Raw genomic sequence first — 23,520 nt, 5'->3', positions numbered from 1 at the left:
CTGGTTTTATCCACGTATTATAAGAAGAGGAAGAGGAGGGGGTGGGGTTCTGCTGAAATATTGCTTTTTTATGGAGCACTTGAAAAGCTCAGACTGTCAGTGCATCAGATGAAGACCACACTGAATAATGCAGCAGCAGCAGCAGCAGCAGCAGCAGCAGCAGCAGCAGGAGCAATAAATTAAGAAATATAGCCTTAAGGATTATGATGCCACCATCAGTTCTTGTGAATAATCAGATTGGCATGGAGAAAATACTATGTGCAGAGTTCATGCTTTAAAGGCTCCTTATATCAATTCTAGGCAACTCAATGCCCTTCCCTCTCAGAACTCTTTTGAAACTGGAATTAAACACACACACACACACACACCTTTAAATCATGAACTGAGACACAGAAGTGTCTTACAATTGTAGTTGCAGTCTCTTGAATGCCAGGGTTTGGATGCAGGAATTGAGAGGATGATAATCAAACATGCAGATGACATCAAACTGGGAGGGGTAGCTATGCCATAGAAGACAGAATCGGGATTCAATTTGACCTTAACAGATTGGACAACTGGGCCAAAATTAACCAAATGAATTTCTATAGGGACAAACGTAAGGTTCTGCATTAAGGCAGGAATAACCAGCTGTACAAATATAAAATGGGGGGACACCTAGCTTGCCAGTAGTACATGTGAAAATGATTAGGGGTCTTAATGGACCACAAACCTAATGCGAGTCCTGGTCACTCTTGTCTGGATGCACTCTAAATTCACTTCTTTTCACCTTATGCCTAGTCAGAAGGTATCTTCAGCTAAGGCACCAGAAACAGCTAACCGAAAATTATAGAGAGAGTAAAAAGAGAACATGGCAGCATCAAGCTTACCTAAGCTCTCTGGCAATTTCACTATGCTGAGAATCCTCCAGGATTTCTGGCAGGCTTGTGATTATGTCGTGTTGGATTGATGGAGGAGAAACACAAATCATCTGCATGAGTTTCTGAACAAGATCCTGCAGATGAACAAAAGCTTTGGAACACCAGGAACTCAGAAAAAGGACATTTCCTTAATGACGACAGCTTAAACACAGAGAAGCCAACAAATGTATGCTACATATATGCATCCAGAATGGAAGCTAAGTGATTGGCTTATTTATCAGACATATATTATTTGTAGTTTCTTAGCATGCAAATATTTTTAAATGCTTATCTCTTTTGTCCCCACAGTTCATTTCCAGACCCAATTAAAAATGCTGGTTATGGTTGCTAAAGCCCTGGGATGGAGCTACTCAAAAGATCACCTGCACTCATACGTACCTGCCCAAACCTAATGCTTAGCCTCAGAGGCACTGCTTATGGATTCATCAGTGGGTACAATTAGAATGCCCTGTCTTATGTACATAGCAAGATATGAAAGTGCCCAAATCTGCTGTAGAAACTAGTCATGAACACAGAAACTGATATGTGATAAAGCTGAAGCCTTAAGAGTTTTAAATGAATGAAATATTTATTGCTAAAAGCTATAAGCCGCCACAATTGGCCACAATGCGTAAAATACAAATAATTAATTTAAAACTGAACAGCAACAACAGCAAAGCAAACATACAAAAATGCAAAAATCACACATGCTTAAGTTAAGCACTCCACTTCTCACACTCCCCTTATACTTGTCTTGGTGCCTAGCTCTCAACTTACTTGTAGCCAAGGCAAATTTTGCAACCTGTGCAGTAATAAATACATTATTGCCAGCCAGCAAAATAGAGATTTGCTCAAGGGGAAGTTGGTTGGAGAGAGAGCAAAGGATGTAATTGAGGAATTTTAGTCTAGGGGATGTACATAAAGGGCATTGCAACAAATTGTGTTGAATGTCCTCCACCTCTCCCAACTCACCGATGCAGAGTCTTTGGTACGCGGGGTGTAGTAAGAGTTTTAAAGAATTTTGCAAGGCTCTTCTTAGGTCCTGCACAGTTCTTTGAAATCCCAACTTTGGGACTTCAAAGCACCCAAGCTCCTGACGCAATTGTGATGTCAGATGATTGACAGGTGAACAATCCTACCCACCTATCAAATTTGGCCTACAAGGTTAGGATCTGATAAAGATCTGGTCCATGAATTCAAAAAAGTTTCCCATCTCTGTGTTAAAGAAACCAACATCTAACTAGCATGTTGCTAGTGCTCACTGAACGTTAAACAATACCCCATGAGAAACATAATTGATTGCATTGGTGGTACTTGCCTTGCTGTCAGCTATCCTGTCAAGCCATTTTAACTGATTGACAATGAGCCGAGGCAAATTGAGTCCATCACTGCCCACACTGAAAGATCAGAAGAGATAAAACATAAGCCCTAGTTCCTTTTTATTACTGAGAAACCCTTCTTTCTGAAGTCAGTTCCAAATGCAGCTATGGAAGACTGCTCTCCATCCTCTCTAGAAGCTTTTCGAAATCCAATTTATTTAGAACTATAGTTTCTTTTAACAAATTCTGTTGAAAATAAATATGCCATGCCATCCTGTATATGAGCCACTTGAGGAAGTGCAATACATACTAGTTTTCAGACAAGAAACCCAGCCTCAGGATCAACAGCAAGGTAGGTAATAATAAATAAAATAAAATAAACATAATTTTATTTATACCCCGCCCAACTGGCTGGGTTTCCCTAGTCACTCTGGGCAGCTTATAGCATATCTAAAAACAAAATAAAAACATCAAGCATTAAAAAACCCCCCAACACAGGGCTTCCTTCAGATTTCTTCTAAAAGTTTTACAATTCTTTATCTCCCTGACATATGAAGGGAGGGTGTTCGACAGGGAGGGTGCCACCACCGAGAAGGCCCTCTGCCTGGTTCCCTGTAACTTCGTTTGTCACAGCCAAGCTGCTGCCGCATTCTGAATTAGTTGTAGTTTCTGGGTCACCTTCAAAGGTAGACCCACCTAGAGCACATTGCAGTAGGCAGAGCAGGAGATGACCAGAGCGAGCCACCAAGGGATAAAATATCCCTTACCACGCTCTGGAAACCATTTGGATCCATTAAGCGGTGGGGTAGGAGCATCCAAATTGGTCCCACTTCCCTGTGGAGAGGAAGGGTCGCAGAGAAGTCTAGTTGCACCAGGAAGTGAAAGCTCACTGTAATCCGTTCATTTATTCTGCCATCTAAAACTTGCTTTGTACAGCAGAAAAGAACACAAAGTAAAAGCTTAAATTTCAGTCCTCTATAGCGGGGTGACTACTAACCTTTGGCTCTCCAGATGTTGTTGGATTCCAACCCCCATCATTCCTGACTATTGGCCATGCTGGTCAGGGCTGATGGGAGTTAAGGTTCAACAACATCTTGAGGACCACAAGTTTGTCCAAGTTCCTGAACCTTAAATGAGTATAGGGCATGAGTGGCAAAGATTTTTTAAAATCTTTCATGCATGCTAACGAGATCAAGTTTTGAGGATTTCAACAAGCGGTTGAGGAGAAGCAGATGGAAAATGCAGAGCAGTCAACATTTCAAGTTAAAAGAAGTGGAGTACTTGCCTTTCGTGAAAAAATTCGGGGAGTTTTTCAAATAGCAGTCTTATAACAGCAGGCTTCCAAAAAGAAAAAGGCATTTTGAGAAATTACATTTACAATGAGGTAGCACACTGTGTACACAACACTGCAGACCCAAACCCCATCATCCACTGTTGAAGAAGAGTTCTCTGCTATGAAGCACTGCAGTAAAACTTCCCCAGAGCACTAATTTTTGGTAAATAAAGCTATTGAGCAGTATTCGGCGCTTGCGCAATAGGACCTTCCCCATTCTGTGCTTCTCCAAATCTACTCCAGGGGGCCAGGGGAACAACAGGGGGGGGTGTGGGTGTGGGTGTAGAGGGAGTGGGATTGCTAAAAAGCAGGGCAAGCCAGAACTGTAACTCATATTGGTTTTAACTTTGGGAACTTGTGCTTAAGGTTGCTTTTCCCTCTTCCCTCCCATTCCTTTTCCCTTATGCCTTTTTAGTTTGTGAGCTTGTAGAGCAAGAACAGTCTTGGTGTGTTTTCACCCCTATGCCAATCTGAAAAGGTTGGGATATAAAATGAAATAAATAAATAAATAAATAAATAAATGAATGAATGAATGAATGGAAGCTGGGAGATGGTTGGGAGAACTGCATGGAAAAGTGATCTTACCTGTAATATCTCAATGCCAAGGAGCAGTTTAATGAGGCTTTCACAATATGAATGGATTGCATTACTGTAATGGAGAGAGACACTTTGCTATTATTATTAGGAAAAGGCATCATGTGAGTACCTGGGTTTAAAACAATATACTGTATTTGTGATAGGCGCTCCCTACCCGACTTGGAGCTCCTTAGACAAAGGGACACACATGTAATAAATTAGTTTAACCCCAAGTACCTTCTCTTTTGTTGTTGTTTAGAGTTTGACCTTTAAAAGGTGTATATTACAACAGAATTAAGTTTGTTTCTTAAAAAAACACACACATTAAAAAAACACCTCCAGTTGCAGTCCAGAGGCAGATTGGAGTATATACAGGTAGTCATTTACTACACTGTCATGATAACATACTGCAAGTATTAAACCATTCACATGGCAACTTGCAGGGAGAAAACAAATCAGGTTTTTCATTGACCTTGTTTCCTGACTTTGTGTGGGTATGCATGGTAGAAGACAATTCCTGAAGTGATCTCTGTTTTCTATGTGGGATTCCAAGCCACTGATGAACTCCTCACCAATCTAGACAGGATGGAGGGAAGGAGAGAGAGAAAATGAAAGCTGAACAATTTTCCCTACTGTTTCAAATGCATGAATGTGCAAATCAAGCAGTGAAAGCCTACTGTTTACACAATGCCTGTTCTTGATCTTTGTGTGGGATGCATAAAACTGTAATTTGTAAATTGTTACTTTTTAATGAAAAAATCCAGCGACCAGTTTCATACTTCTTCCAGATCTGTCAGCAGCAAATCATAAGCAAGAACTCTGTATTGATTATGGAGGTCTCCTATTTTCCTCTTGTGTTCTGTTTTTATTTAATTCATATATTTAAAATGCAAGGTAAAGAATAAGAGAAGTGGATTTAAAAAGAGATTTTAATTTGTGTTTGTCAGGAGAGAGACAGAAAGAGATGGACAGAGACAGAGAGCTTTGGGTGTTAGAATCAATACAGGCCCACTTCAATTTCAAAGACATGAAATAATGCCAGTTCATACTTGTGGTTGAGAAGGGTGCTTCTTCAATGCTTGATGCAACTTCTTCTGGAAAATTGCTCCATCCACAGCTATGGAAAAAGTGCCAAGAAGAACAAACACTGTCATGTTCATGTCATAATAGTCTGAATCTGCCACCTTCTGCCCTTCCCACTAACTGCCATGTGACAGACAGAAATCCACCTGGCAGAACTTTCCCTGGCATAGAGGTAGTGAGGCTAGAATGCTAAAAAGGTAAAATTAAATAAATACATTTCTAGCAGAGCTCCTCTATTTTTAAAAGTTGTGCAAAGTAGCAGAAAACTAGCAGGTAAATGTTTTACACTTTCATTTCCTTTTAGAATTACTGCTAAGAATGTCATGAAAGTATATACCTATTTCATTCTGTCGTTCTCCAGCTTTCAGTATAATTCCTCCTATCTTGAGGAGCTGCCCAAAAACATTGTTGTTCTCTACAACTCCATCTTTGGGAATGGATCTGTTCTTACCAAGCGTGCAAGATTTCTTTGTTTCTAAGATGGAAAAGTTACTAGCGTAAGATAAATGAACGTCATATTTGAGAGTCACATACCTCAATACAAATAAATGAAAAAAATCAACCTTTAAATCATGAAGTTTGTATAAAGTTTGAGGTCCCTTGGAAGATGAACCCAAGGGCTATATACTCTAAGCTAGAACAACCTTCTAAGAGAGTGTAGGAGATACATACAATAGAGCAGGGTTTCCCAAAACTGGGTCTCCAGCTGTTTTTGAACTGCAAATCCCACCATCCCTGACAACTGGTTCACTGGGAAATCTTACAATAGAGGAAGGATGATATAAAGCGAAGTTAAGGAACCTGTGGCCCGCCTGATGTTATTTGGACTAATTCCCAGCATCCCTTACCATTGGCCATGTTGGCTGAGGCTAATGGGAGTTGGAGTCTAACAATATTTAGAGGGCCACAAATTTCCCATCCCTAGTATAAAGGGTGCAACTAACAAAGCACTTGAGTAAGTGGTTTGTGGATTGCAATCCCAGTCCTAAAATTACTGGACATTGAAGAGAGTTAAGATGAAATCACTGGGGCTACTAAAGTAGGACTGTCCTCTGAAACCCTCGGATTAGAATTATGGAATATTATATACAGTGGTGCCTCGCAAGACGAAATTAATTCGTTCTGCGAGTTTTTCGTCTTGTGAATTTTTTCGTCTTGCGAAGCACCAATGTGTATTGACGGTTTCCCATAGGAATGCATTGGCAGTTTTTTTTAAAAGGCACAAGACGTTTTCGTCTTGCGAAGCAAGCCCATAGGGAAATCCGTCTTGCGAAGCAACTCAGAAAACGAAAAACTCTTTCATCTTGCGAGTTTTTCGTCTTCCAAGGCATTCGTCTTGCAAGGTACCACTGTACACCACAAGAGCCAGCCAAGACTTGTTGCCAATAAAGGATGCATGTTGTCTTGTCCCTGACCTTATGTTGTACTTCACCAGTGTCTGGTGTACAAATCAGGAACAATTCCCATCTCCAAGCTCAGGATGAAGGATGAAGCATATCTCTATCCTACTGTGCCTCTGATGTACAAAGACTACCTCCAAAAAACAGTACAACAATACAGCCCTTTTCTCAAGCTGGAGAGGGAAACATGGATCATATCCAAAAACACAGGAGCTCCAAATACTTGGAAGTTTAATGAGACACAGACAAGCCCCAGCCCCCCTCTCGAGTGTGGAATATAAGGAGAGGTTGAGAAATTGTTCTCAGTTACACCACAATTCCAAAACACTCATGAATTCTTTAGAGGAACAGTATTACTCAGGTCTTCCCTCAAGCTGGGAAGAGCAGGGTAGCTGGGAACAGCAGGACTGTCCCTACTGTTATGAGACCCATTAGGTACAGTGTGACTTCTGAAAATATCCCTGATGCTTTTTCTAGTTCCAGACTATCACATCGTGCTTCCAAGAGCACAATGCAATTCCACAGCCTCTAACTCAGGAGTGAAGCTAGCATTCTGCTGAAGATGGAACATTCATCGTGACAAAAATATGTATAGACTCTGCATAAAATGTAGGAGCATAATTTAAGTCCCCATCAGCAATCCTGTATGTCATTACTTAAACAAAGCAAGATTATCACACTTGTGGAATATTATTTTCATTTTATGATATATAAAGAATTCTCTCCTTTGTAATTTTTCTCAATGAGCTTACAGTGAATTTATATACAATTGTACCTTGGATCCCAAATGCCTTGCAAGTCAAATGTTTTGGCTCCCGAATGCCGCAAACCCGGAAGTGAGTGTTCTGGTTTGCGAACGTTCTTTGGAACCCGAACGTCTGACGTGACTTCCGCGGCTTCTGATTGGCTGCAGGAGCTGCACCTTGGTTTGCGGACATTTTGGAAGTTGAACAGACTTCCGGAACGGATTCCATTCAACTTCCAAGGTACCACTGTATTCAGTGCTCATAACCATGGAGAAAAAAGTATTCCAGGGCTGGGGAGAAAACAGCACTGAGATCAGCTCTGTGAATACTTTTGTTGTTGCATTGGGCATTACTAAAAAGGAAGGCATGTTCTCTGCCTAATAATAATAATAATTTATTATTTATACCCCGCCCATCTGCCTGGGTTTCCCCAGCCACTCTGGGCACCTCCCAACAGAATATTAAAAACATGATAGAACATAAAACATTAGAAACTTCCCTAAACAGGGCTGCCTTCAGAAAGTCAGATAGTTGTTTATTTCCTTGACCTCTGGTGTGAGGGTGCCACCACCGAGAAGGCTCTCAGTCTAGCTCCCTGTAACATCACTTCTTGTAGTGAGGGAACCGCCAGAAGGCTGAAGGATGGGGGTAGAGACACTTCAGGTATACTGGGCCAGATGACAGGAAAGATTCTTGCTTTACATACTTGGTAACTTTTCCATCAGATTTTCTCCTTCCACATCAGATTTGGACAATTTCCTTTTTGGAGCCATGACAGCAGGCACTAAGGTAGTCTATTTCAACTGTGGGGAGAGGGAAGGGAAACAATTAGAAGCTGACTGAAGGAGATATGTTTTGTATAAAATGGTGCACAAAAGAGAATTTATGAAGCTACAACTCTGTTCTTGAAATGGCAGTAGGACCTGTTTGAAATATACCTTATTTACAATAACAAGTATCTGTGAATGGCAAAAGGGCCTACTACAATAATCTGCTAAAGTAAGCCATTTACTGCAGTGCACCAATCCATATTGACAAGAGGTAACAAATATTAGACCAGTATTTTACTTATTTTAGACATATGTGCAACTGGATACATTTTCATGAACATATCGGACACAAGATCACAATTAGTGTACATGTTGCATTTATTACACTTTATTTTTAATTCTGGATTTTTAAACTCTCCTATCTCTGTGACAAAAAGCAGTCCTGGTCACAAATCGTCCTCCCTCCCCAGTTTTCTTCTATACCCAACAGGTGATTTGGGAAAGAAAGATGAGGCCAAATGCATTAAATCCTGCTCTTTCCCACAACAAGGAGGATGGGAAAGCTCCACTATCCGTAATCCTGCTGCTGTGTTTACAACTGTCAGCTCGGATCCTGATTTCCCCTCCCCTCCTTCAGGCCACAGAAATGCCTCCAATGCAATGGAGGCTATCATTAACAGGCAGGGGAGAAGTGATTTTTGGCAGCGCCACCTCCTATGATGCTTCAGTGGGTCCTTGAGCCCTATATAATTCTGCATCCCTACCCACTTTGACAACTGGTTGAGAGCCCAGCCCAATAAGGCCAACAGGGACAGGACTCGAACCTGCGCTGTTTGTTAACCCACCTGAGCAACCGCGGAAGCGCTGCTGAAGGCCAGCGGAGGCCAAGGGATAACCACCCAACCTGCTCATGCAGAAGTACCGCTTCGTGGCTGTTCAGCCGGAGCCCTGCCCGAGTCCCGCTCCTCCTGAATTCCCGGGACGGCGGTGTCTTAGTCCCAGTGAAGCGGCGCTGGAACGGCAACGCTTAAGCAGAAGGCGCCCCTCACGCGGCACTGAGAGGCAAATGGAACTCCGCCTCCCTTCCCCGCCGAGGCGCAGTTGAAACGGCGCGCGCGCTCCCTCAGTCACCCTTCGCTCGCCTTTCAAAGGTTCCCGCCAAGCGCCGGCTCGGGACGCGTCGCAGTGACGTCAGCGAACGCGCGACGTCTCTCCCTACCGGGCGCCGCGAAAGCGAGTCAGGCGTCGCTCCCGGAAGGGTGAAGCGGGGGAGGGAGACCGAGCTGCTGCCGCCGCCGGAGAGGTAAGGAGCCGGTGGGCGCGCGGCGGGGGTCGCGGTGCAGGTGCGCCTGAGGGGCGGGGGGCTACGCGGCGTCTGCTTTCCTCTTCCCGGGGTGGGCCGGCCGCGGCTGTGGCCGCTGAGGGGTCGTGTAAAATCTCCCCACCTGTGGTGAATTTGTTGGGGTTTTTTTTTAAGAGGTGCCGGGGCTTGAGCCTCATCCCTGCGACTTAATTCCAGGTGCGTGGAATCCGGCTGTGATCCCTTCTCCGAAAGGGCAAGGCCGTGTACGTGCGCGTGTATTTACATTTGCTGGTTTCCGTTGACCTAGTCCTAATAGGTGAAGAAATTTGTTTAAGGACTTTGCCGTTTTCTAGAGGGCTTTTCTCTATTTCGTCGGTCCCGGGATTGCTCTCTGTCATTAGAAACTGGCCGCGGAGCTCTCCTTCACACGGAGTGCTGCTTGCTTTTAATGGCATTTCGGTTTGCTTCCTGCCTTGTCTCTTAGGCCTCTGCCTGTACCAGATACTCGAGTGGCAAATTATTCGGCCTCACTGTGCTTCCCTGAGGACAAACGGGGATTAATGCCCAGAGCTTCCATTGCTGCCCAGCGTCTTGCTGTGGCTGCCTTGTAACTTAAGAAGAATTCCCCACCTGCATAAGAAACTCCTGGGTGTAAGGAATGACTGCTGGGGTAGAATTAGAAAAGCCACTGTTCTCTGGGGAACTTAGGCAGCCTTCAAAATAAATAAAACTTGGCAAGCAACACACTAACTGGCTCAATGTTTTGGGAAAGTTGAAGGTAAGTGGAAATTTCTAATTGACTTCTTGTGCTTTGTTCCCCTAGATACTGAAGGTTGAAGTGCATGACCAGAACTGAATTTAAACAATGAGTGAGCCGGAGCTGTTGTTGGACTCTAATATTCGATTATGGGTGGTGCTCCCAATCGTCTTCATAACCTTCTTTGTGGGGATGATTCGTCACTATGTATCCATCCTTCTCCAAAGTGACAAAAAACTCACCCAGGAGCAAGTATCTGACAGGTAAAAGATGCTTGCAACTGAAAACTGGGCATCGTCACTTATACTAATAATTGACAACTATAGAGCTTTATGACAATACTTTATGGTAGCACATAGTTTTACTGAACTGCAGTAGGTGGGTTATATCTTGCTGTGTACGTATTTGGGAATACTTCTAAACCCGCCTTTGTGGCTGGAAATCCAAATAGCAGGTAGGTTTGGGGTGTTTTCGGAAAATGAGGCCTGGTCTTTGTATATTTGCAAAGAAGAATGCACAAGATAGACTAGAAAAAGTGGAGCCTAGCTCCTGGATCCTGTCAGCTGGGCTGAATAAAATCCTCAGGATTATCATACTTACCATCTTAAAAATGGTGAAAATTCAAAACAAAGTGTTATTTGTAATATTTGTAATACTCAGATTCCTAAATTTCATTTTGAATGTTTTTGCTTTTTAGATTTTGATTTCTCTCTTTAGTCTTTATATGGACTTTTCCCAGCTTTTCTTCTATAAATATGTATATCTTTCTTCAGTTTGTTTCTAGTCACATAGACAATAGCAAGGGACTAGTAGTGATGGTGGAAGGGGATAAGAAAACAGTTATTAAAAATCGCAAGGCTAATCTGATTGAAAATATCTATGCTTTTCAAGTAGATTTTGTCATGTTCTATGACTGTTCACTTCTTTATGGTTTTACAATATGGAGATAATATAGGGAAATGTATGTACACTATAATGTTTCCTCACAGCAAATGCATGGATTGAATATTTGTATTTTTCTACCCTGATTTCTCGTTAAAAAAAGGGGGGGGGTTCCCCACAATGGCTGTCTGGTCAATAACTGCTTGTACACTTCAGATATTTATGAGCAGCCCTGTGTTTTCTTCATGGAGCATTTTTGTGTTTCAAAAAAGAAGTATATGAAGCAGCCCTCTATGGCAAGGAATGAAACTGTTGCCCTTATTGGATTAATATCTAGTATTAGTTCCCAAATCAGTTCTTGCTGTTGTTGAAATCTTGCTCAACACATGTTTTTAAACTATGAAAGATGATAGATTTTTATATGAAAGAACTGTGTGAATATAAATAGCTTGTTGGGAGGCTCTTGGTTGTAGTTTGCATCAATGTCACATGCAGTGTTCGTGCAGGAATATTTTTCTGTCTTCCTCCTTATTCTCTTCTTCTATTTCATATGTATGATAATGGCTTTCTTTCTTTCAGTCAAGTTCTGATTCGAAGCAGAGTTCTCAGAGAAAATGGAAAGTACATTCCAAAGCAGGTACGTTTCCATTTGTGTCAGAATTTAAAAACTAGAGGAAGGGGAAACCTTAATTGTTCCAAGATTTGGAATGTAGTCTTCATAAGGATCTAAAATGCACATTGTAAGCACATTTGTGGAGCAGATCGAGTCATTTCTATTACTATTAATATGCAGCAATATACATCCATCATTCTAATTTGCTGTCATGTTGCAAAATTGGATCTATTACTGTTTTAAAATATAGTTACTAAGATCAGGATACTTAGACCAGATTAAACTAATGTTAATTGCAGCAGTTAAAATGTTAATGGTTAGAATGAATCTGGGACATCCTATCAATCCAAGGGGGGAAATCCCTATCAAATTAAAGTGGCTCATAACAGACACAAGCTAGCAGACTTCAGAGCTTGCATAGTTCCCTGATAATCCAACCTCAGCCTTTGTCTAAATGTGTCTTTTGGAGACCTACTTTGTTTCTACGTCACAAACTTTGTTTTAAGTTTTTTTTAATGCATAGCACTAAAAAAATAATGTGAGCATCATATGGCTTTCAGTATAATTTTGTCTTTGCATCTTATCAACATTATGGGCATACTAGACGGAGGAAATCATTTGTATTGCCACTGATCTTTTGGGAAACGTGTAACATGATTATCTGTAAAAATGTTTGGCTACATCTCTGTTTATATCACAAGTGCCTAAACTATGTCACAGGCAAAGATACTTGAAAAAATTAAAGGAGGCTATGCATTGCCACAGTTTCCATTGAAACCTGGAAATATTTGGAAAAGCAGGGTAGGTCGTTTGCAGGTTAAATGTCTGTCATCCTTATTGCCAGCTCTTCTACAGAGAAATAACCTGTGCTTAATTTTTAAGCCTTGCGTCCACTTCTTTCATCATTAGAACTTGTTTTTCTTTTTTCAGTCCTTTCTGACACGGAAGTATTACTTCAATAATCCAGATGATGGGTTCTTTAAGAAAACTAAAAGGAAGGTAGTGCCACCTTCCCCAATGACAGGTAAGTAAGAAGGCTTCCTAAGAGTTTGTTACCGTATTTTTCGCCCTATAGGACGCACCGTCCCATAAGGCGCACCTAGTTTTTTGGGGGGGAAATAAAGGAAAAAAATTATTTCCCCCCCAGGCGCGGGGCTGGGGCGGGGGAAGCCCGAGCTTCCCCCGACCCCAGCCCCCAGAACAGGCAACTCTCCGCAAGCCATGGGAGCCCGGTGCCGGGCTCCCGCACCTTGCGGAGAGCTGCATGAAGTCTGGGCGCGCTGAGCTCAGCGCGCCCAGCCTTCGGCATGCAGGCAACTCTCCGCAAGCCGTGGGAGCCCCATAGGTGAAAGCCTGCATTCGCCCCATAGGACGCACACACATTTCCCCTTCATTTTTGGAGGGGAAAAAGTGCGTCCTATGGGGCGAAAAATATGGTATATTCTAAAACATGAGCAATAGAGTAGTAATCAGTGTTTGAAACTCCCATTGTTCTAGGCGCATTTTGCGACAGGGAATTTCATTAGCATGAGCAGCTTCTGAGTTCTGGGTGCAGTACTGTGCCTAAGATTTCAGATTAAAACTGCAGAATGGAAGAAAAGGAGGACCTTTTTCTGCCTCCCCACTTCCAGCTACACTCTGAAGAGACCCTCTTAATAGTATTAGGGGGTTGGGCAGGGGAAGGATTAGACCATTTGAAAAATGAACGTAATATTTTAACTGCAGTTCATTCATTTTCAGCTTTGTATTATTTGTATTATTGTTATAAAAAAGCATGCCTAGACATAACCTAGGTTTAAGGTGCCATTTAGCTCCTAGCTTTCATATCACAGTTTCTAACTCTGGTAGTAATAGGAACATCTGATTTGCTTTTGTGCTTAGCAGCAGCCACAAATTCTAAAGTCTACCTGGTTTTCTCATAAAATAGCCCAGATATACTTAAAGTCAAATTAAATAGCAAATTAAAGACTAAAGACTAAAGCAGGGTGATCTCTTCAGTTATGTTAACGAAGTTTCCTTTGTTTTAAAGTAGTATACCCAAACTTCAGAAATCCATGGGTGTGTAGACTGTCTATTGTGTGGTCACTTTAACTGCATTTGCTTTGCAGATCCTACTATGCTGACAGATATGATGAAAGGGAATGTAACAAATGTACTTCCTATGATCCTTATCGGAGGCTGGATCAACATGACCTTTTCTGGTTTTGTCACAAGTAAGTGTCAGTTTAGGAATCTAAACTTGTGTGGTCTGGAGGCCTTCTAAAATCCCCTGATGCTTCTGAAATCCCAAATTTAATCAGCATTTTCATTAGCTGAGTGTTTGTGTTCCCTGTCACAGGTTTTAAGCTTCTTGTGAGAGAAATTTCCCTTCAGTTATATTCCCCTGCAAAGCACTGCGTTTTATGGTGCTTTGTAATAATCATAATTGTTTCTGACCATATTTTTATTTTTTACAGCAAAAGTCCCCTTTCCTTTGACGCTTCGTTTTAAACCAATGCTACAGCAGGGTATTGAGTTGCTTACTTTGGATGCATCCTGGTAAGAATCCTTCACTGTCCTTCAAACAATCTTTGTCTATCTAAAACTGTGAAAGTTACAGCAGTGTTGGGAATTGGGCATTTGTGCATTTGTTTAAATGACACTCAGTTTCTTTGGTTTGTTAGGGTTAGCTCTGCTTCTTGGTATTTTCTGAATGTGTTTGGACTTCGAAGCATTTATACCCTCATTCTCGGTCAAGATAATGGTAAGAAACTGCTATTTATGTAAAAGTAAGAGTGATTCTTGATTTATTAAATGTGCCAAACTATGCTTAAATGTTTCTTAGGAATTTTGACCTAGTTGCTAATATTAGTAAATTGTAAGAATTTCCAGCAATAATAGACAAAAATCTTGTCTTCAGCTTATTAAGGCTGAAGAAAGTTAAGCATACCTGACTGAGACCTCAGCCTAACTTGTACAATACAAAGGAGATATTTTGCTGTCTACCTGAGCACAGCACTATAATGCTCACATTCTTAATTTTTCCCAGCTTTGATGGTCTTGCTACTGTTATATAGAGTCACACGAGTCACTCTTTCATATTTACAGCTGCCGATCAGTCCAGAGTAATGCAGGAGCAGATGACAGGGGCGGCAATGGCCATGCCTGCAGATACTAATAAAGCATTCAAGGTATGAGGCTTCTGTTCCAGTTGCTGAAACGAGCTGCTCAAGCTTCACGTAGCCTTGCTTCTATTCCTTGAATGTACAGAAAAAATACTTCAAAGGATTAAAACCTTAAATTTTGTAGCTTATAGGAGTGTGATTGGAAACCCCTATTCTATTGTAATCTTTTCATGCCGCTTTAGGGTAGATAAAACTTCCATTCATCAGGAAACACTAGATGAGAAGATCAGTAATGGTGGAGAAGCTTAGCCAAAAGAAGTGCCCATTATTACCAGGGGGGTATGGGTGGGGTCCTTGGAAGACAAAATGGTAAAGTTAGAGTGTCCAGGGGGTAGAAAGTTTGAAAACCTATGCATTAAAATATACCGTATTCTAGTTGATGACCTGTATGGAGAAGATACTTAACATTGTATACAAAGTGGAAATATGCTGAACAGAAACTTGTTTTACAGTACTAGTTGCAAGAAATAAGAAACAGAGGTTTCAAACCCCATAAGTAGCTTCATGCGTTCTGAGCTGTTCTTCTGTCTGCAAGTTGTGCAGTAAAATAAAAGCTTAATCTCCAGAAAACAGCAAACTTGTCAAATGCTAGGCACTAGCAGCCATGTACACACTAACCAGAAATGCCCAATGATCTCCGTTTAGTATTGCAGGCTGTTGTTAGCTGTCAGGACCTGTCCCCTCCCCCAAACATATCTGCTTGTACAGTGGTGCCTCGCAAGACGAAATTAATTCGTTCCGCGAGTCTCTTCGTCTAGCGGTTTTTTTGTCTTGCGAAGCAACCCTATTAGCGGATTAGCGCTATTAGCGGCTATTAAAGGCTTAAGGGATTAGCAGATTAGCTGCTAAAAGGCTATTAGCGGTTTAGCGGCTTAGAAAAAGGGGGTGGGGAGCGAAAAAAAATCTCAAGACTCGCAAGACATTTTCGTCTTGCGAAGCAAGCCCATAGGGAAATTTGTCCTGCGAAGCGCATCGAAAAACGGAAAACCCTTTCGTCTAGCGGGTTTTCCGTCTTGCGAGGCATTCGTCTTGCGGGGTACCACTGTATGTTCAATAGCCTTGCTGCTTCCTTGTACACATAATAATTATTCTTTGCAAGTTCCTACTATTTAATCACTCTGCACACATACAGTTCAGTCACAAACTTCAGTGTCCTTGTTCAAGATTCAGAGTCTAAAGCAGGATGAATAAATTAAGGCAGAATTGTTGAGCAAAGGCTTTTTTCCAAGATGGAAAGTAGGTGGTTGGTACACTTCTGTTGGCTGCATCAATGTTTTTACTTTATCACTGCAGACAGAATGGGAGGCTCTAGAACTGACTGACCATCAGTGGGCCCTAGAGGATGTTGAAGAGGAACTCATGGCTAAAGACCTCCGCTTTGAAGGCATGTTTAAGGAAGAGCTGCAGACGTCCATGTTCTGAGTTGCTTCATATGGTTGGCATTAAGTCAGTTTGTGTTTATTTATCTATAATGTACTCTTACTGGTGGCCAGAATAAAGATGGTCAGAACGTATGTGAGTTATATACCTGCAGGACAGAGTCTTGCTTCTGAGGTCTCCTCTGATGCCTTTTGAGTCACATGGAGCTCTGATTTGGCAGCTGCTAATAGTCATGTCAGAAGGCAAACTACTAAACTTGTAGTGATTGACCAAACTTACTGGAAGAAACATTTATGATTCAGGAAAACTTGAAATTGTGTGGGTCCCTGCAAATTTTAAATGTACCTGCTACTCTAGAGACATACTAAGCCTAAGTCAGAATCCATTAATGATTAAAATATTGGTATAAGATTTAACCCTTGAAGCATCTCTCATTGCCAGGGCTCAGCCTTGCTGCATATGCAGCATAACTGCCAATACTCAAAGACTTGAATTTAGATGAGAGAAGCATCCAAAGATGATTCTCCTTACTGTTGCCATTCAGTGGTCCACAGACTGAGGTCCTCCTCTGTCTACTGGGAGGCTGGTTCTTTTGAGGAGAAAGGCTTGATTAGGGACTGGACTAGAAGCGACCTGTTGTCTCTAGAGCCACTCTTTCTCCTGCCCCCTAAGTGCATGGTCAGAGGTTTAGGGTCTGCTGGAGCAGTAACTAAACCCTGATTTTGGTATTGAAAAGGGACCATTGGTACACTTTGACTTTAGATGGCAGCAGCACTGAATCTATTTGTGAGTAGACTTCTTTCATTTTAAGAATTTGATTTAAATGTTTTTAAGACATGATCTAGAACCAAGGAAAATCCCTTTTTTATTAAGATACTGGTTTGTCTTTGGAAGACAAGCTTTGATCTTTTGCTCTTATCGTCCATTAGGGAACAAGCATCTGAAGTCTCCCAATATGTATGACCTAAGGTACTTGGTGAATTATAGTTCAGTGCTTCTTGGGGGCTCGTTTGTATAATCAGAAGACAATGCACATTCCTCAGATTCATAATAACAGAACTAGGTTGATTAGATAAAATGTTCTATAATGACTGGGGGTCAGTTGGCATGGTGTGACAGTAAAGAAAAGGCTACTGATGCCATAGTCTGAAGTTGGTCAGAATGTAAGCATTTGATTATCCTTTTGGAATAACACGTGGCCTTGGCTTATGTTTTTATGCCTGAGAAAAATGAAGGGAGCTGCTCACTGTAATTGTGTCTTTAAGAAACAAGATAATGTGTCAATGAAACAGAATTCTGGTTCAGCTCTGGTCGCATGCAGTAGCTAGTACTGTAAGGGAAAGTATTACATCCCTCCTGGAGCAGCTGTATCTGCCCATGTCAGTGAGGCTCTGAAATATATCCTGTTGCCCATTTCTGCCTATGTACAGCTCTCCCTTGCTGCAGCAGTATATTTATGTTTAGAGTAAGTTATAAAGTGTTCGTTAGTGAAATTCAGAAGCTTTCATTTTGTTCTCTGCTTCTAAAGACACATCTCTCCATCCAGTTGTAGGCTTATGAGAAAACTGCTTTTAATATGATAAAATCCATCCTAAGCAGTGACCTAATTTGACTCCAGCATCAAGACTGCTTTACTAATAAGCATTGCCCCCTGCAACTGAAATGGTTAAAGCTACCTATACACAATAACTTGAAAAGCAAAAGATGATTTATCACAAGTGTATGTTTGGGGTACTGGGAGATGGGTATGGCTGCTTGTTATCTCCATGTTTATAGCAAATAAACTCTTAGACTGTTCTTCAACCTTGATGGTGTACATATTCCCTGCCCCCCTTTGTGGCAGATTGTAAATCTGCTCTTGAGGGGAATGTAAAGAGGTTTCTGTACTACAGTGGTACCTTGGGTTACAGACGCTTCAGGTTACAGACTCCACTAACCCAGAAATAGTGCTTCAGGTTAAGAACTTTGCTTCAGGATGAGAACAGAAATCGTGCTCCAGCGGCACAGTAGCAGAAGGAGGCCCCATTAGCTAAAGTAGTGCTTCAGGTTAAGAACAGTTTCAGGTTAAGTATGGACCTCCGGAACGAATTAAGTACTTAACCTGAGGTACCACTGTATAGTAGATGCTGAATGTTTTAAGGTGCATGAAGTAAATTTAAATGTTCACTTTGTAGTTACTTACTTCTAAAATCACTTTCACAATATCTCATCCTGTCCTTGCAAGCATTTTCTCTTGAATAGCTTTACAAAATAAGGCAGCTAAAAACTTGAAGAACTTTAAGGCAGTTTTGCCATAATGTAGTTGGATTTGTACCATCCCATTGCCTGACAAATGTAGTGGGAAACCATGACTATATAATCAGTTACCCCTTGTCACGCACATTGCGGATAAGTTGTTCCTCAAAAGACAGGAGGACAATATCTTAAGGGTAGTATCTTCTGATCCAGGCCTAGATAGTGTTCAGTGTTCATTAGCCTATGGGGAAAACACTATAACGCCACACTATTGTAAATCACTTTAATAGTGCATCTTGCAACAGAAAGGATTATTTGCCTAAGTTTCCATGGTTCAAAAGCATTAATTGTCAAATCTTAAATAGCTCACACCTCACACCAGCCTTTCTACTGCAGCTGCTGCAAAGTGGAGCTGTTTGGTTTGTAATCCTCTTCCATATCCAGCAGTGTTTCAATAATGGCTTCATCCTCTAAGGTATGCTCCAGGACCTTTCTGAAACCGATCTGTGCACTCGGATCCAAGGCTGAGGCCTCATCTAGAGGAAACAGTTCACTTGAGAGCCTAGACATCTGCTGAAGTTCATTCTCAAAGTCAGTTTTCCTGTGCATCCTCTCCGATGGCCAAATAGCTGGGTTATCTTCAGTGTAAAAACAAGAATGCAACTTATCAGTCCTGCCCCTAAATATCTGCACAACTTGATGAATAGCTGATACATAAGAGAGATTTTCAGCATAAACACTCCTGCTAAGCTTCCATTGGCCAACATGTAAAGTGAGTGCAAGTACTAGGCTTTTTTTTCCCTAAAGAGGAACCCATTGCTTTTAGCATTCTAATAACAATTACTCAAATACCTCCCTTTCCAGCTTTGGGATAAAGTATCTTCATGTTTATCAATAGGTGATGGCTTGAAAGCAAGTGTGTAGCAATGGATGTGAAGGATTCTAAATTATGAATGCTAATTGGGCCACAGTGGTCTAAAGGAAGAATGATGCACCTATGAGCTGCATCCTGCCTGCCAAGACTTTTCTATGCCCTTCTCTTCTCTCTCTCTCCTCACCCCCAGGAATTTGGCAGGGATGGTGGTTAATTCTTTTACCCATTCAATTCTTCCTGCATGTAGAGTACTTCTCAGAAGGCTTGTGCAAGTTCAGGATGCAAATGGTCTCCCACTCACCCGATAAATTACCTGGTGAGTGGGAAAGAAGCTGCATTCCCATTGTGATGGAAGGATCAGAGTACAGAGCCTCCATCTCCCTATTCACCAGATCAATCATTGGATCCAAAAGGTTAGCCATCCTGGTCTAAAGTATTCTTCCCTAGCCATATGTAACTGTTTCCAAGTCAGAAAGTCTTATTTCAAGGATATGCATGCTTAACCTTTTCTGCTGTTCAAGCCCTTGGCTTTCTGCTAAAATTATTTGCCATGGTACACCCTGTAATAATGCATTCACTCTAGCAGCTATTGGTTAAGAACTTGATTAAAATAGTACTGACTGCTTGTTCATGTAATGGAGAAATAACTAAAGATACTTCACCAGGTTACACAGTCTATTACAGACTCTGCAGGTACGCAACTCAATTGCTCTTTACAGTGCCAGTTTTAAAAAGCCATGTCTGGTAAGCAGGGCAGACAACACTTACCACTCATATTGGCAAGATCTTTCAGGCTCTGTGGAGGAACATCAGTGGCACTTATACTTGCTTCTGACTTCACAGGCCTTTCATCAGGTTTGCTAAACACCACAGAAACACGTTATGGAGACTGGTCTTAAATTGTTCAGTTAAACATTCTCTAAAGTGTATGATCTCTACCAAAATTTTACACTAGTATATCTTAGCTTTCTGAATCATGTTTTAGAACTTTCCTGTATGTTGAGAAATAAATGTGCTTGCACCAGCAATTACAAAACAGTTAGTAGAGGTGGTCTAAAACTGAACCATGAGGAGCACCCTAACACTGTGCCTTACCATTCCACAGAGAAAGGCAGTGGGATTTGAGCATCTCTGAAAGGTGGCAAATTGTTAATTAATAAATATATTTCTCATGTGACAACATAGTTTGAGCCAGCTCTTTGGACCAGTCTGAAGCCATATCAACAGTCATCCGAATAGAAGCTCAGTGCTATTCATCCTAAGACAAAAATTAAGCCTGTGACAAGCAGAGCATACCTTAGATGTCCTTTCCTCCATCTCTCACTGTCTTCTGGGCTGATAAAAAACTGCCGGTCAGCCATGAAGATGGGAGGATGTAGCCATGTGTTTTCCTTGCTTGTCAAGGGTTCCCGTTTTGTACATGGAACGTTGGAAGCGGTAGTCACTGGAATTAAGTTTGGCCTGAAGAGGGGATTCTCCTTTTCAGGAGTGGAAGAGACTGGTAAAGATGACTGGGGGCAATACACAGTTGAAAGAGTAAGTTCTCCCTTCTGACTAAAGAGATCTGCATTTAGGGGTGAAGAGGGCTGTGCTGTCTGCAAGTCAAAGTTCTGATCAGTGGTGGAATCTGGGGAGGGGGGGAAAGGAACCAAGAGGTCTTCCACTGCTCTGTCAATAGCTGCAGTTAGCTCCTTACGGCATCTGTTCAGTTTTTCTGACATCTTACCTGAAAGGAAGAAGTATCACGTTGTCCAGGAGTTTGGTTATATAAGAAAATATAAAGTTGGGAGGGTGCGCAGATTGAAATCAATACTAAGTTGCCAATCCATTCAGTTATAGTGCAGTCAGCTAATCCTAGCATTTCCTTTTCTCAATATACTATGTCCTTGACACAGATGGATTACTGAATGTTAATGCAACATTAAAAACAAAAAGGATTAAAAAATCGGATGCGATTTCTCAAATACTTCACACATAGGCCATGATTTTTACATGAGTGCTCAAGTACACTTTAGATTGTTTTATTCAGGGCTACTTATAATCCATTGTAGTTTGACATTTGCATAGCATACAATACTTCCTGCTAGACTTTCTTCAGGAAGACATGTCTTCAAAACCTTATTCAGATGTTAAACTTGTCAGGTGAATTTGAGACCAGCCTAATCTACGTTACAAGGCTGTAAGGATAAGGAGGACCCTTATATCCCAGCTCGATCACCAATACCTGTGGGAGAATCAATGGCTGTCCCCCAAGTTGGTGAGGCACATTTGACATCAGCACAAAACTGATCCTTCAGTGTTACTGACCTCCTGTGGAATGAACGTCCAATAGAGATTTAGCAGGCACCTGCAATATTAACCTTCAAACTCTTGCTTGAAAACTTATTCAAAACTCATCAGGCTTGTGTCAATTAAGGTGTGTGTGACAGTTTTACTAGACACTTGCTCTAGTAAAACCCAGCCATAGAAATCCCGTTATATTCTCCCAATATATCCAGAAAGCCACTATAGCTTACCTGGTTCTTTACTTGCAGTCAACAACCTTTCACTTCATCTATTAACAAGGTACAAGAATGGACCATTTTTTCTACTCTTGTGACTACTGAGTGGTTAATAAGTGCTAACGAGTAATTTAACACGCTTTCATAGTTTGAATAAATGCCCCTTGTAAATTGAACGTGGAGCAATCCATCCTACACACAAATCAACTCTGAATTGTTCACCTGTTGTGATGGTTTACCAAGTCGTCCCAATATCAAGACAAGTGCAGGATAGAAGATCGATTGCTTAAGCACTTTTGAGTAACATGGGGATGATCAACAACTGGATCTGGATACTTCTAGTAAACAGTCTGTTGCCTCCCCCCTCTACTGAAGGTTTTCAACTGTCACGGAACCTTTCCCCTCTGCTAGAACTTTCTCTCAAGATTGTACTTGGTGCCTTTTGCCCAACAGCATAAGACAGACCATTTCAAAATCAACTTTGAGTAAAATCATCTCTCTGCCACATAACCTTCTTGGTGCCAACTGATGTTTCCCACCTAGCATTTTTTACCTAGTGCTTGTCACATAACCCAGGGCTGTGGTCCTCTAGAGGGTACTGGGCTCCATCTCACATTAGCCCCAGCTAGCCAATGATCAGCAATTATGGGAACTGTAATCCAGCAACCTCTGGATGACCACAGGCTCCTCACCCCAAAGCAGGCAATCAATAAGAATAATGAATTTTATTATTTATACCCATCTTACTGGGTTTCCCAAGCTACTCTGGCCATCTGACAGCATATATATAACATAGTAAAATATCAAACATTAAAAACTTCCCTATGTCTAAACGTTATGTAGTTCTTTATCTCTTTGGCATCTTTCTGTCACCTCTGCTTTTCCTTGGCACTGCTCCATAGCTGATCCAATGTAGGACTTAATACTATACTAGGATTCACTCAAGAACCCCCACATTTTAACATGGATTGGCAAAGAAGGAAATCACCTATTCAACTTTCTTCCAACTGTCCTTTTGTGCTTTAACAGTAATTTTAATACTTTCCATACTCTGATCACATAGCTGGAGAAGTTAACTAAGAAAACTAGTTCCATTTTAGAAATCAAAATGACAAAAATAATGTTTTTACATGAGATGCACCTCTAATCCATTTTATAATCTTGCCTACATAGTCAAAAATATTTTAGGCGTAGCCAGCACAATGGTATCAGGTGTAAATTATAGTTTGTATTACTGTAAATATATTCTGGTCTTGTCTTTTTCCATTACATTGGTACCTCTGGTTAAGAACTTAATTCGTTCCAGAGGTTCGTTCTTAACCTGGAACTGTTCTTAACCTGAAGCACCACTTTAGCTAATGGGGCCTCCCGCTGCCGTCGCATGATTTCTGTTCTCATCCTGAAGCAAAGTTCTTAACCCAAGGTACTATTTCTGGGTTGGCGGAGTCTGTAACCTGAAGCACCTGCAACCTGAGGTACCACTGTACTTACCCCACCTTTTATGCTTTATAATAATAAAAGCTTCTTAAGTTAGTGTCATCAAATACATTGCTTACACTATAGTCATTCAGATCTACTTTTTACAATGGGAATCAGAGATAAAGCTATTTCCTCCCAAGCCAAATAGGAAATTAATGTCTCAGCAAATGGAAATCCTTGCTCTGATGGGATGTGCTAGTTGAATACCT

General features: G+C 41.4%; 3 protein-coding genes and 1 long non-coding RNA gene across 5 annotated transcripts in view; 2 read left to right on the top strand and 2 right to left on the bottom strand.

Moving 5' to 3' along the window:
• The window catches only part of FANCD2 (FA complementation group D2), a 36,614-nt gene extending 27,332 nt beyond the window's left edge, over window positions 1-9,282 (bottom strand). Inside the window, exons 1-9 of the mRNA XM_083429336.1 lie at window positions 8,969-9,282; window positions 8,060-8,156; window positions 5,545-5,682; window positions 5,174-5,241; window positions 4,597-4,700; window positions 4,134-4,197; window positions 3,501-3,553; window positions 2,215-2,293; window positions 867-991 (exon numbers count right to left, since the gene is read on the bottom strand). Of these exons, the coding sequence (XP_083285462.1) occupies window positions 867-991; window positions 2,215-2,293; window positions 3,501-3,553; window positions 4,134-4,197; window positions 4,597-4,700; window positions 5,174-5,241; window positions 5,545-5,682; window positions 8,060-8,126 (698 nt within the window). The 5' untranslated portion in view covers window positions 8,127-8,156; window positions 8,969-9,282. The remainder of the gene's footprint in view (window positions 1-866; window positions 992-2,214; window positions 2,294-3,500; window positions 3,554-4,133; window positions 4,198-4,596; window positions 4,701-5,173; window positions 5,242-5,544; window positions 5,683-8,059; window positions 8,157-8,968) is intronic.
• The window catches only part of LOC310672442, a 131,253-nt gene that overhangs the window by 34,855 nt on the left and 72,878 nt on the right, over window positions 1-23,520 (top strand). The gene's annotated exons all lie outside the window — the stretch shown is intronic.
• Window positions 9,299-18,025, top strand: EMC3 (ER membrane protein complex subunit 3). The gene is made up of 9 exons (XM_083429548.1): window positions 9,299-9,426; window positions 10,250-10,446; window positions 11,645-11,702; window positions 12,609-12,702; window positions 13,787-13,891; window positions 14,135-14,216; window positions 14,342-14,421; window positions 14,766-14,848; window positions 16,136-18,025. The coding sequence occupies exons 2-9, from the start codon at window positions 10,292-10,294 to the stop codon at window positions 16,262-16,264; spliced, it is 786 nt and encodes a 261-aa protein (XP_083285674.1). The 5' UTR covers window positions 9,299-9,426; window positions 10,250-10,291; the 3' UTR covers window positions 16,265-18,025.
• LOC310672392 (uncharacterized protein C3orf62) lies at window positions 18,727-22,478 on the bottom strand. Of its 2 annotated transcripts, none has more exons than XM_083429549.1 (4): window positions 22,055-22,478; window positions 20,628-21,057; window positions 20,100-20,191; window positions 18,727-19,095 (listed from the first exon to the last, which is right to left on the bottom strand). In XM_083429549.1, exons 2-4 carry the CDS (start codon window positions 21,050-21,052, stop codon window positions 18,845-18,847), a joined length of 768 nt encoding a protein of 255 aa, XP_083285675.1. In that variant the 5' UTR covers window positions 21,053-21,057; window positions 22,055-22,478; the 3' UTR covers window positions 18,727-18,844. The 2 variants fall into 2 exon arrangements, with proteins under 2 accessions (XP_083285675.1, XP_083285676.1); XM_083429550.1 differs by lacking the exon at window positions 22,055-22,478 and adding an exon at window positions 21,848-22,043.

Source organism: Podarcis tiliguerta (genome assembly GCF_965153285.1).
Source record: "Podarcis tiliguerta genome assembly, chromosome: 2".
NCBI classification, from domain to species: domain Eukaryota; kingdom Metazoa; phylum Chordata; class Lepidosauria; order Squamata; family Lacertidae; genus Podarcis; species Podarcis tiliguerta.
Note: the sequence above shows the minus strand (reverse complement) of the source record. Positions and strands in the feature narration are given on the sequence as shown.